This window comes from Leucoraja erinacea, chromosome 35 (assembly GCF_028641065.1).
Source record: "Leucoraja erinacea ecotype New England chromosome 35, Leri_hhj_1, whole genome shotgun sequence".
NCBI lineage: Eukaryota > Metazoa > Chordata > Chondrichthyes > Rajiformes > Rajidae > Leucoraja > Leucoraja erinaceus.
Window position 1 is genome coordinate 11,880,441 of NC_073411.1, and position 14,495 is coordinate 11,894,935.

A 14,495-nucleotide genomic window follows, 5' to 3' on the forward strand; every position below is an offset into this window, starting at 1 on the left:
TCCAAAGATGTTGCCTGACCCGCTGAGTTACTCCAGCATTTTGTGTCGGTCTTCGATATAAGCCAGCATCTGTGGTTCCTTCCTACATGTTTCAATTTGCAGTTGGCTAGCTGCATTCCAAATCGAGCACTGCTTATGAATTCAGCTACAGAAGTGAAAATCGCCCCCTTTCCTCCTTTTAAATCCCTTCCATTGAAAACAATCCCTGAGGTCCCTTGACTCAGCTACTCTAAGCAGCTCTGTGAAATTGCGAGAGTGTTTTGACAATTGTGGCTGACGCGCCTTCGTGAATGAACTAATTCACTGCAGGAACACCGAGTCCTGGAAACAAAATGAACTTGTTCCTTGATAGCCTTGATCCAAGCTAATTTGGTCTGTAATGTCACCTCCGGCAGCTCAAATATCCATTACACACACGTGTGAGGTACATTAACCTACAGGCTTTAAAACAGAGATAACATCCTATCCCTTTAGTGTGAACTCCTAATACGACTTTTATCTTGATGCACAGCGGATTCATATCACTGAGATCATTCAGCACAGCCACATGAAATGAGAAACATTCTCTTCAAAAATGCATGACTTACAAAGCTCTGGAAGAAAGTGGAATTACTCAGAGGTGATTGCATTAAATAATAAGTGACTCTTGCTTTATCAACATAGCCCTTTCATTTTTTATTATACATTGACTGATTAGATTCTACTCAGCACCATAGCACTAAGATTCACACATTTCATGTTATCTGAGGTAAACAGAGATGCTGGAGAAACTCAGCGGGTGCAGCAGCATCTATGGAGCGAAGGAGATAGGCAACGTTTCGGGCCGAAACCCTTCTTCAGACTGATGAGGGGGTGGGGGGAGAAGAAAGGAAAAAGGAGGAGGAGGAGCCCGAGGGCTGAGGGAGAGGTAGGAAGGGGAGGAGACAGCAAGGGCTAACGGAATTGTGAGAATTCAATGTTCATGCCACCAGGATGCAGACTACCCAAGCGGAATATGAGGTGCTGCTCCTCCAATTTCCGGTGTTGCTCACTCTGGCCATGGAGGAGGCCCAGGACAGAGAGGACGGATACATGTTATCTGCATGCGTTTTTTTCAGGGTTAGAGCCACAAAGTAGTGTCTCCAAATTCATCATCATCATCGGTGGTCACTCGAAACAAGTACGACTGTCCTCTCCATGTGGAGGACGCCTGCCTGTGCGTGACTTTGTTTAACGTGGGGAGACTGGTGCACAGACAGCCACCACACGGTCCTTGACAGATCTGGGTCAGGATCCAGTGGCATGGAGTCCAAGACGACCGGAGACCCTTTTTTGCTGCAGCCTTCATCCGCCTTCCCAGCCGTTGTGACGCTCCACTAAGGTCAGCCATCGTCCTCCGCCTGTTCCACCGTTGAGGTCTTGGTTGGATTGCTCTTTGTCAGGGACCTCCCCCTCGACCTTGGGTGGTCCTACCAGGAGCATAGCTCCAGACGGCATCGCTCTTAGGATCTCAGGTCCACACAAGCTTCTCCACCATGACAAGGTGACAATCCGCGATGAATTAAAACCAACCCAACCCAACCATGTTAACAGTTAATAACCCAGTCCTACCTCGTTTTTTTAGTTTAGTTTACCTACGAGTAAAAAAAGCATCGATTTCTTTCCATGGCGACTTATTTTTACTCGCGGAGATTTTCTAACATCTTGAAAGAAACGCCGTGACCTAGCTGAGGCCTCGAGTACGCGGAGACCACTCTCGAGCATGAGGGAGAGTTACGAAGACCTCCTACGACCTCGTGTCGACCATGCTGCGAGTATGAGTCGAGGGCAAACTCGCCAGAACTCGCGGATTAGGTCGCCCAAGTGGGACAGGCCCTTAAGCTGTTCATCATAAACACGTGCTCCAAGACTACTATAGTAAACTCTGGTTACTAGTTGACTTTGACCTTTCGGAGCTGCTTGAACACTCTGTAGGACGCTGAAACGTACAAATATGCAGTCAAGAGATTACCTGTGGCAGCAGAATGGCAATCAGTATTCCCACTGTCGAGCCAATGTTGTCTTCAAACCACAACGTAATGGCATCCACACAGCCTCGGGCATTGATGGTCGTGCCCACCTCAAAACGCTGTGGGTGAAACAACAAAATCAACTTAGCGTTCAACATGAGAATTCCTCTTAAATTGTCGCAGAGACCTGCGGACTATTTTTTAAATTATTTTTTGTATTTTTATTTTATTAGAATAATGTGGCACCTTGTAGATACCTAATATATATTGACATGTTATATTTTATGTACAACTTCTTATTTTTTTTTAGCAGTAAAAGAAAGAATAGAAAGAGAATAGTAGAAAAATAGAGAAGTGCGTGATACCGAACAGTGAGAAGATGGAAAGAAGAAAAGAGAGAATAGAGAGAGAAAAAGAAGAGATAGAAAACAGGAGATTGGAGGAGAAATAGCTATTTAGTATTCTTGACCACCCTTCACCCGATCCTGAAACAGTTAATGTCTACGGTTATGTTGCACCATATGCTTGTAAGAAGAACTGCGGACTATTTTACTTCGGAGTCACGTGAGTGATTCCGTGAAGAACCCGCTCAGCACGCATGCGCGACATTGTGTTTTTCTACAAACAGATTCATTGGTTGATTACGATAACACACTTCCTCCCTCAAGGACTTCGGCAGTGTGTGAAATAATACCTGTTACATGGTTTGAAATCACAGAGCTTTGAAGTCTTCACGGAATCACTCACGTGACTCCGAAGTAAAATAGTAAGATTAAACGAGAACTTGCCAGTTCTGTATTTTATGAGGAGTTACGATGAGGGATTACGTGCCCTCCGCTCCCACCCTCAATAATATGGGTCAAACTGATGTCTCCTTGTCTTTACTATGTTTACTTCAATAACTGTATCTATCTGTGATTCCACACCGCTGCTTTGAAGTATGCCGCGCATGTGTGCTGAAAGGGTTCTTCACGTAATCCCTCATCGTAACTCCTCATAAAATACAGATCAAACTTCAAACTGGTAAGTTCTCGTTTAATCTTACTATTTTTGATCAGACAGACACAAAATGCTGGAGTAACTCAGCGGGACAGGCAGCATCTCTGGAGAGAAGGAATGGGTGATGTTTCGGGTCGAGACCCTTCATCGGACTTTACTGAACCTTATCTTGCGCTAAATGCTATTCCCTTTATTCTGTATCCGTGGACTATGGATGGCTGGATTATAATCTTGTATAGTCTTTCCTCTGACTGAATAGAATGTAACACTGTACCTTAATACACATGACAATAATGAACTAAACTAATATCTCATGCATGCATGCCTGCAAGTATATATACACAATGTCAAACACACACATGGGACTATATCGGAAAATACACACCTACAGTGTGGAAACAGGCCCTTCGGCCCAACATGTCCCATCTACACTAGTTCTACCTACCTGCGTTTAGCCCATTTCCCTCTAAACTCGTCCTATCCATGTACCTGTCCAAATGCTTCTTATACATTGCGATACTACCCGCCTTAACTACGTCCTCTGGCAGCTCGTCCCATATGTGTGAAAAAATGACCCCGCAGGTTCTTATTAAATCTGTGCCCCCTCACCTTAAACTTATGTCCCCTGGTTCTCAATTCCCCGTCACTGGGTAAAAAATTGTGCATCCACTCAATCTATTCCTCTCATGATTTTGTACACCTCTATAAGATCAGCGGTAGACAAAAATGCTGGAGAAACTCAGCGGGTGCGGCAGCATCTATGGAGCGAAGGAAATAGGCAACGTTTCGGGCCGAAACCCTTCTTCAGACTCATGTCTCTATAAGATCATCCCTCATCTTACAGAGCTCCAAGGAATAGGGATACTAATACGTATCATATCATTGGACGTGGAAATAAAATATGTCAAGGCCAACACCAATATATTGTTAATCAAGCCATGTCCCTAGATGGTTGAACTTGGTGTTCAATGGTAGAGTCGCTGTCTTACAGCGCTTGCAGCGCCAGAGATCCGGGTTCGATCCCGACTACGGGTGCTGTCTGTACGGAGTTTGCACGTTCTCCCCGTGACTGCGCAGGTTCTCTCTGAGATCTTTGCTTTCCTCCCACACTCCAAAGACGTGCAGGTATATGGGTAAACTGGCTTGGTAAAAATGTTAAAAATGTCCCTAGTGGGTGTAGGATAATGTTAATATGCGGGGATCGCAGGTCGGCGCGGACCCGGTGGGCCGAAGGGCCTGTTTAAATGTTGAACATCTAAACTAAACTAAGTTGGATCTATGTTCTCCATCTCCTGCTATGAACAGGAAGTTATTAACTTCTCTGAGGAGTCAGCAGTGGATATTAAGTCAAGGTTGCCACGCAGGTTGCAGTTGAAATGTTAATACTGCTTTATTCATTTGAACATTAGCATGCCTAGTTGCAACTGCATGAAGCTGAAATATTAATTTGCCACAGTGCAGGTTAATTTTCCACACTCTGGAACATAAAGCTCAGATCACCCCGGACCTCAATCTCAGATAATTGCAGGTGCTGTGATCTGGAAAGCCATTCCCATCATATTTAGCTGGATTGCAATTCCCTTAGATGCTGCTGCACCCGCTGAGTTTCTCCAGCATTTTTATATGCTTTTTATGGAGGACAGTTTTGGCTGTGGCATTGTGCCACTGCAGTCAGTCAGGAATGGTAGCCTGTGCACGCTCCACGCATGTGCAGCGACACAGCAGTGCCGATCTGAGTTTTACTTTAGTTTCGAGGCGTGAAAATAGGCCCTTCAGCCCATCGAATCCGCACCGACCAGCGATCCCTGCACATTGCACACACTAGAGGCAATCTACACATACACCAAGCCAATTCACCAACAAACCTGTACGTCTTTGGAGTGCAGAATCACCGCCCTCTGTCTAAAGAACTCTGTTGGCCCGACTAATCTAATAAACTAATTAACTAATGTCACAGAAGTTGAGGCTCATGAAGGAGGCAAGCTTGTGTATAACGTGAATGCACCTCCAATCTCTCGGCAACGGTCCCTAAATTGAATCTGGGTGAGTCCCGCAGAGAACAAAAAACAAGTTAATCCGTGAAGGAAACCCAATTCAAAGACGCTGAAAGTTTGACTGAGTTTTTATAATGTTTTTATTTGTTCTCCCAGGTTGCAGGGTCGAGGAAACAAATTTAATCTGGGGGGAAATGTCTGCTGTTGCTCTGAATTCGTACGAGTTTCAATTCAGTCTCGACAGAACCATTGTTAGCTCCGAGAATGTCAATGAGGCAAAGACTCCATTGTTTGGGTGAATTTTGATGAGTCCCCTTAAGTTTTGCATCAAATATGATAAACCTCGTAACGGGGTAATATTGGGATGATGTTATCTTCCATTAACCTTAATGCTGGATGTATCTCTGTTAATTTACTAAATTAAAGGACATTATCGGTCCAGCATTTGAAATGGCTGAGGACTGAGGGAATTATAAGTGGCACTGTAAATTTAATGTAGCTATCTAATGCACTCCTGGTCCAACTCCCCCACAAAGAAGAACTATAGCTGCCGGCTCCCATATTAAGCACAGCAGCTTAGAATTCTGCCTCTTGCTTCTTGCTGGGTCTGTGAAAGTTTTGTCACTATGCAAACTTTCCCTCACTTAGTCTAACCAGTAGCTAGTGCGGCACGGTGGCCTAGCGGTAGAGCATCTGCTTTACAGGGCTTGCAGAGCCGGAGACCAGTGTTCGATCCCGACTACAGGTGCTGTCTGTACGGAGTTTGTGACCAAGTGGGTTTCTCTCCCACACTCCAAAGACGTGCAGGTGTGTCACTTAATTGGCTTGGTGCATGTGTAAATTGTCCCTGGATGGTGTTAATGTGCAGGGATTGTGGTCGGCGCGGACTCGATGGGCCGAAGGGCCTGATCCCCCGCTGTATCTCTTTTTTTTTTATTTTCTTTTTTATATTTTATTTTATTATAAGTAAGCACAGTCATATGGCACCAAAGTGCCTAATATCTATTTTCATAATACATTTTATGTACAACTTCTTTTTTTTTTTTTGTTATATTGAAAAAAGATGAGCATAAGAAAAAGAAGTTAGATAGTAAAGGATAGAAAAATGTGAAATATATAGTGTGTGAAGAAAGAAAACGAGTAAATGAAGAAAGTTGAGAGAGAAAATAGTGAAAAAAAAAAAAAAAAAAAAAAAAAATATCTGTATCTCTAAACTAAACTAAGCTATTCCTTTTCAGGCGTGTTCAAATCCCGATTAAAGATGATCTTCAATTTAATTCCATCCCGTTGCAATAACTGATCAGATCCACTCACTGCACGAGAAACACTTCGAATTTCCCACAGATTGTAAACAGTAAGGAGCAGGAATGGACCTTTAAGCCCTTAAACCTCTTCATCATTCAATACCATTATGGCTGATCTGATCTTGAATGTAACGCATTCCTTACCTCTTGATGTAGTTTCTGGTATCCACATTGTGTGTTGATAACATTTCCTTCCTGGTGGGAAAGGGAGCAAAGTGTCACCAGCAAATCATTAACGACCTGATACTTTCCCTCTGCATTTAAGAAACACTTAAGCCCCTGTCGCACTTTACTCACAAATTCTCCCAGATTTTCCCCTTCATTCAAACTCGGAGAATGTCTGTAGGAGCCTGTAGATATTCCGTATCGGCTCGTAATGCCAGCCGCAGGTACCCTGGGCATCTGGTAAGTCGGGACATTTTTACAGCATGTTGAAAATTGTCCACAAGTAAAAAAAATAGCCCCGATATTATAAAATAACTACAGCTGGCATTCCCCGAGTTTGAATCAAGGGGAAAACGCAGGAGAATTCGTGAGTAACACTGGAAAGTAGGACAGGGGCTTTAGACAATAGACAATAGGTGCAGGAGTAGGTCATTTGGCCCTTCGAGCCAACATAATGGCTGATCATCCCCATTCAGTACCCCGTTCCTGCCTTCTCCCCATATCCCCTGACTCCGCTATTTTTAAGAGCCCTATCTAGCTCTCTCTTGAAAGCATCCAGAGAACCGGCCTCCACTGCCCTCTGAGACAGGTACATGGATAAGACAGGTCCTACACATTTCGCCTGCAGGAACAGAGTTGTCCTACTTCAGTGAGATCTTTACCTGTTGCATGCTCAGTGATTGTGTAGGAAGGAACAGCAGATGCTGGTTTAAACCGAAGATAAGACACAAAAAGCTGGAGTAACTCAACGGGATTGGCAGCATCCCTGGAGAGATGGAACGGGTGACGTTTCGGTTTGAAGGGTCTCAACCCGAAACGTCACTCATTCTTTCTCTCCAGAGATGACGCCTGTCCCGCTGAGTTACTCCAGAATGTTGCAATCTATGGGTATTGCCTATGTGAGGTGTAGTGGAGGCCCAGTGACATTGCAAGCAAGCCGTGTCCCAGTTTAAGTGGATTAGGCCAGAGAGCGATGGACCCACTCGTGATACCAGCATCCTGTAATCTATAACAAAATTCAGCCAACCTGCCATTTCAATCTGTTTCCCTTTCTACTGGAGAAAGTTAAGCTGATTTGAAATGGTGCAGAGAGACTAATGTGCCACTTAATCCTGTGCTTATTCCAAGAGGTCAGGTTTTTGCGTTTAATGGAATATTTGAGTCAGCAATTTTTGCAAATTACAATTCACATTTTAAGTCTGCTTGTCGAACAGCCACTGATGGCGTAGCCGGAGAGGTGAATTTAACCCTTCGGCAGTTCACTGGCAGCCACGATTAGATTTCCTTGCAGGGACACCCCTTGCACAACATTCTTCAACGATAAACCCGTGTGTTTATGAGTTCGTAAGTCAACGGTGCAGAATTAGGCCATTCGGTCCATCTAGTCTCCTCCTCCATTCAATCATGGCTGAACTATCTGAAGAAGGGTTTTGTCCTGAAACGTTGCCTATTTCCTTCGCTCCATAGATGCTGCTGCACCCGCTGAGTTTCTCCAGCATTTTTGTGTACCTTCGATTTTCCAGCATCTGCAGTTCCTTCTTAAACAAATATCTTCCCCTCTCAACCCCATTATCCTGCCTTCTCCACATTTTTTTAAGTTAAGTTTTGTTTAGAAAAACAGTATGTAAACAAGCCTTTCGGCCCACAGTGTGTGTGCTGACCATTGATTTTTTGACACAGACTAGTTCCATGTTATACCACTTTTTCATCCAAACTCTTAACATTAGGGACAATTTTACACGGGCCAATTAATCTACAAATTTATCAGAGATTGTTGGAAATACTGAATAGATCAGGTAGCAGGGTTAACCTTTCATTGAAATTGATATATTAGCTGGCCGATTAGGAAATGGGGAGATGCAACGAGACCTGGGTGTCATGGTAAACTAGGCATGCAGGTGCAGCAGGCAGTGAAGAAAGCGAATGGTATGTTAGCAGGCATAGCAAAAGGATTTGAGTATAGGAGTAGGGAGGTTCTACTGCAGTTGTACAGGGTCTTGGTGAGACCACACCTGGAGTATTGCGTACAGTTTTGGTCTCCTAATCTGAGGAAAGACATTCTTGCCATAGAGGAAGTACAGAGAAGGTTCACCAGACTGATTCCTGGGATATCAGGACTTTCATATGAAGAAAGACTGGATAGACTCGGCTTGTACTCTCTAGAATTTAGAAGATTGATGGGGGATCTTATAGAAACTTACAAAATTCTTAAGGGGTTGGACAGGCTAGATGCAGGAAGATTGTTCCCGATGTTGGGGAAGTCCAGAACAAGGGGCCACAGTTTAAGGATAAGGGGGAAATCTTTTAGGATCGAGATGAGGAAAACATTTTTCACACAGAGAGTGGTGAATCTGTGGAATTCTCTGCCACAGAAGGTAGTTGAGGCCACAGTTCATTGGCTATATTTAAGAGGGAATTAGATGTGGCCCTTGTGGCTAAAGGGATCAGGGGGTATGGAGAGAAGGCAGGTATGGGATACTGAGTTGGATGATCAGCCTTGATCATATTGAATGGCGAACGGTGCAGGCTCGAAGGGCCGAATGGCCTACTCCTGCACCTATTTTCTATGTTTCTTTGAAACCAGAGCACCCGGAGGAAACCCACTCGGGCACAGGGAGATTGTGCAAACTCCACACAGACAGCACCAAGGTCCAGATTGAATCCAGATGTGCAGTGCCGTGGGACTGCGCCACTTTGCCACACTGCATGATCTGGTTGGAGAAAGCAACTCGATTCACTACTGGCTCAATACTAATCTGTAAAGCATCATGTGCAGATTCAGGAATATGTGCCAAGATGCTTTTATTAAATGCCACCTATGAAGCTCTCTGGCAAAATTAATATACACAGAATAAAACAAATATTGGAATGCGTGAACACAAACATGACAAAGGGATTGTTTCAATTATGAGGAATGTATGTCGTTTCAATCAAGAGCCAAATATAGTCAAACAAACTCATAAAAAGAAAATCTGACATTTAAACTGATTGGGAATAATTTTTCGAGATGTCTAGCGCATCTATGAAGTCTATTAACTCTATATTAGCATGGCTTAAGGTTCAGAAGGAGATTTACGTCATAAAATAAGGTTAACTGTAAAGAATATGGTGAACAGGGCTGAGTATAAAATCCACAGGTTGTCAGGGTCAGAGCATTAATTAACATTGTAGAATCAGGTATGAAACTGGATGGCAATCAGGGTCAGAATTGGTACTTGTAATCCATGAATCACTTGTGGTTAAAGCATGACTCAAACAAGTATATTAGGGACAGAACAAGTATATTAGGGAGTGGAGAAGGGAGGAAAGTTTGATCCATCTACATGACAGTTTCACTGTAGCTGGAGCCTGGAACATAATGTGAAACAATTAGTGTAAGGGCTGCCTTCAAGAAACAGCTCAGTCCATTAGAGATACACTAATGATAAAGACTAGGTCAGCATGGAAAATATGAATTAAACATGTAATGTATTATTGAAATTACATGAAGTGAGTTAGCTCGGAGACATTTTGTGATCATCTCCGATCAAAGAGAAGGGAGGTATAAAAGGAGAGAGAGAGAGAGAGAGAGGGAGAGGGAGAGAGAGAGGGAGAGGGAGAGGGAGGGAGAGGGAGAGAGGGAGGGAGGGAGGGAGGGAGAGAGAGAGGGAGGGAGAATGAGAGAGAGGGAGAGGGAGGAGGGAGAGGGAGGGAGGGAAAGGAGAGAAAAAGATAGAGAGAGAGTTGAGAGAGAGAGAGAGAGAGAGAGAGAGAGAGAGAGAGGGGAGAGAGAGAGAGAGAGAGAGAGGGAAGATTCAGAGGGCAAAAGAGAGGGAGAAAAACGTGTCAAACTGTGAGAGACAAAGATGGAGAGAGTGAGAGAGGAACGGAGAAAGAGAGGAGGAGAGACAAAGAGAAAAAAGAGAGAGAATGGAGGAGAGAATTAATGGAGGAGAGAGGAGGAGAGAAAAAGAGAGAGAGAAGAGAAAAAGAGGGGGAAATAGATAAAACTGAGGGACAAAGTGAGAGAGGAAGAGAGAGAGAGAGATGAGAGAGAGATAGAGAGAGGGAATGAGAGAGAGAGAGATAGAGAGAGATAGAGAGAGAGAGAGAGAGAGAGAGAGAGAGAGAGAGAGAGAGAGAGAGAGAGAGAGAGAGGAGAGAGAGAGATAGAGAGAGAAAGAGAGAGAAATGGGCAAAAACAAGAGGGAGATAACGAGAGATGGGGTCTAAACTAACATCAATGCCGGCTGATTTCATTCCATGGGTCTATACTGGACATTTGGAATCTGCATTCAGCCTGAATAATCTGTACACAGTGGACCCCATTGTAATCATGTGTTGTCTTTTCACTGAGTGGCTGGCACGCTACTGAATAGGAGCAAGCTCTACGCTGTACCATGGTACATGTAACAATAATAAACTAATCTAAATTGTAAAAAACCGGAGCTGTCGACTGGCCACAGGCGATCGCGACAGAACTGCAGCGAGGAGTCGGCATTAGTCGAACCCGCTTTTGATTTCATGCAGCAATTGAGCCGAGATCAAATCAGTCTGGCAGTCACTCGGATGCTTCAAGTGCAATCACGCCATTCATATTTCATCGCCAGAGTAGCATCTTGCAACGAGTGACGGTAATCTGCTTCCTATTGGAAAGTACAATGCACTGACTCATTTCAAGGTTCTGTTTTCAGAACTCAGTCATCCTAAGGGCACTCAGTTAAATCAAATGCCGAGACGTGAATGGAATTCTTGGAAACATATTTCAATAAAGCCATTTTCGAAAAGTACTATTATCTCGAACATTGTAGAAAAGTCCATGAAAATGTTTAATTGGTATCATTGTGCACTGCCGGTAATGAGGTGGCAGATTTGTTCATGTCTACTCATTTGCAGGCAGCACTGAATAATACCATCAGCTTGTTCAATCAATGCACCATTAGCTCTAGTAACCATTCTCTTCAGTAGCACCACCCTTACCAATACTATCCCCTTCACCAGTGCAGGTGAGGGAATCATTGCCAGGGGACCCTGTCCTTCTCCAGATGTTTTGGGACCAGAGGACCTTAGAAACATGGAAACATAGACAATAGGTGCAGGAGTAGGCCATTCGGCCCTTTGAGCCTGCACCGCCACTCAATATGATCATGGCTGATCATCCAACTCAGTATCCCGTACCTGCCTTCTCTCCATACCCCCTGATCCCCTTAGCCACAAGGGCCACATCTAACTCCCTCTTAAATATAGCCAATGAACTGGCCTCAACTACCCTCTGTGGCAGAGAGTTCCAGAGATTCACCACTCTCTGTGTGAAAAAAGTTCTCCTCATCTCGGTTTTAAAGGATTTCCCCCTTATCCTTAAACCATGAAACATGGAAACATAGACAATAGGTGCAGGAGTAGGCCATTCGGCCCTTCGAGCCTGCACCGCCATTCAATATGATCATCCAACTCAGTATCCCATCCCTGCCTTCTCTCCATACCCCCTGATACCTTTAGCCTCTCTACACTCAATACAGTGACTGCACAAATATATCAAACACTTTCCCGAATTTCTATCATTTCAGCTCTTTTTATATCTGAAACCTTTGGAACTGTATTTTCCCCTCCCTCTCCTGTTCTTCGCCATTTATGGTAAATCAGCCAGCATCGTTTCCAGCTACAGTGTGCCTAGGTTTTAGTGTACAGGCTCGGAGAACAGTAGTGGAATACACACAACAGAATTAGGTCCTCCTCTGCAGCATGACCATTGAGCATCCATCTGTGTGTTGAATCACACAGAGGGTGGTGAGTCTAGAAACATAGAAAATAGGTGCAAAAGTAGGCCATTCAGCCCTTCGAGCCTGCACCGCTATTCAATATGATCATGGCTGATCATCCAACTCAGTATCCTGTACCTGCCTTCTCTCCATACCCCCTGATCCCTTTAGCCACAAGGGCCACATCTAACACCCTCTTAAATATAGTCAATGAACTATGGCCTCAACTACCTTCTGCGGGAGAGAATTCCAGAGATTCACCACTCTCTGTGTAAAAAATGATTTTCTCATCTCGGTCCTAAAGGATTTCCCCCTTATCCTTAAATTGTGACCCCTTGTCCTGGACTTCCCCAACATCGGGAACAATCTTCCTGCATCTGGCCTGTCCAACCACTTAAGAATTTTGTAGGTTTCTATAAGATCCCCCCTCAATCTTCTAAATTCCAGCGAGTACAAACCAAGTCTATCCAGTCTTTCTTCATATGAAAGTCCTGACATCCCAGGAATCAGCCTGGTGAACCTTCTCTGTACTCCCTCTATGGCAAGAATGTCTTTCCTCAGATTAGGAGACCAAAACTGTACGCAATACTCCAGGTGTGGTCTCACCAAGACCCTGTACAACTGGGATACTTTGCCACAGATGGCTGTGGAGAACAAGTCAGTGAGCCAACTTCAAAGACAAATGTATTCGTCACATGTACCAACGAAGGTGCAGTGAAATGAATTTGCCAGCAGCGATACACTTAAAAAAAGAACACACAATACATAATGGAGTTTAACACAAACATCCACCACAGCATTCTTCGCTGTGATGGAAGGCAACAAAGTTCAGTCAGTCCTCCATGTCCAGGGCCGCGAACCCTCCGTAGTCGCTGCTACGGACGGCCGGATGTACATTCGTTATTGGATGCGGGCGTGTTGGACAGCATGGGCGAGTTGGGCCGAAGGGCCTGTTTCCATGCTGTACACCTCTGTGACTCACAGACGGAGGCAAGGGAGTATGGGGAGAAAGAAAGAGACAGAAGCACAAGGACGAGAACCAGAGACCCAACAGGGACAAGGTGCATTAGCAGAAAGTTAGAGGATGTCCGAGAAAAAAACAAATGCAGTCTCAAATCACGAAAGGTCGCAAGTAATTAAACCGCGCATGATAAATGAGAAACAAAATGGGCCTTTAATATTTATGAGATGCAGAATAGACAGCTGATTGCTTTTTGCAGAATTATGTTCAACTCTAGGTGGACCAAATGAAATCTCATGTCATGGTGTTTGGTGCCAGGTTGTGTCAGTGATGTGATGTGCATGGTACATGCATCGTGAGTGAACAGTATTAACATTCATTTGAAGGCTGTGTCTTCATTCCTGTTGGCAGCTTACGATATGAATAAATTAGGTGCATTTGCTGGTTTGAGTCAAAGACAGACACAAAATGCTGGAGTAACTCAGCGGGACAGGCAGCATCTCCGGAGGGGAGAAGTTTCGGGTCGAAACAACACCCATTCTTCTCTCCGGAGATGCTGCCTGTCCCGCTGAGTTACTCCAGCATTTTGCGTCTGTCTATGAATAAATTAGGATCTGGTGGGTTGGGGGTGGGGGGGTCACATTACAATGTCTTGAAAGGGCTTATTTATGAAGCCCTTTCAACCCTTGGAGAAAGGAATGAAATGCTAAGGTTAGAATTATCAGACAGGCTTCTCCAGAAATATACCCAAGAATTTTGAACAGAATGCAGGCAGGAAAATTGATGGTTTTCTGGGATATCGTAGCATGCTAACTGGAAGCTGCTGGTAAGGGTGCAATGTTGAGGGTTTCTTCGCTACAGAAAGCTGTGGAGGCCATCAATGGATATTTTTAAGGCAGAGATACAAGGCAGGGTCTTGGTGAGACCACACCTGGAGTATTGCATACAGTATTGGTCTCCAAATCTGAGGAAGGACATTATTGCCATAGAGGGAGTGCAGAGACGGTTCACCAGACTGATTCCTGGGATGTCAGGACTGTCTTATGAAGAAAGACTGGATAGACTCGGTTTATACTCTCTAGAATTTAGAAGATTGAGAGGGGATCTTATAGAAACTTACAAAATTCTTAAGGGGTTGGACAGGCTAGATGCAGGAAGATTGTTCCCGATGTTAGGGAAGTCCAGGACAAGGGGTCACAGCTTAAGGATAAGGGGGAAAATCCTTTAAAACCGAGATGAGAAGAACTTTTTTCACACAGAGAGTGGTGAATCTCTGGAACTCTCTGCCACAGAGGGTAGTTGAGGCCAGTTCATTGGCTATATTTAAGAGGGAGTTAGATGTGCCC

General features: G+C 44.3%; 1 protein-coding gene across 3 annotated transcripts in view; it reads right to left on the reverse strand.

Annotated features, from left to right (window-relative positions):
* The window catches only part of zgc:110329 (uncharacterized protein LOC550500 homolog), an 87,653-nt gene that overhangs the window by 15,313 nt on the left and 57,845 nt on the right, over window positions 1–14,495 (reverse strand). For 2 of the 3 annotated variants that reach the window (XM_055662318.1, XM_055662316.1), the window contains 2 exons: window positions 6,430–6,480; window positions 1,991–2,107 (listed from right to left, as the gene is read on the reverse strand). In XM_055662318.1, the coding sequence (XP_055518293.1) occupies window positions 1,991–2,107; window positions 6,430–6,480 (168 nt within the window). The remainder of the gene's footprint in view (window positions 1–1,990; window positions 2,108–6,429; window positions 6,481–14,495) is intronic. The other variant, XM_055662317.1, reaches the window with a different exon arrangement.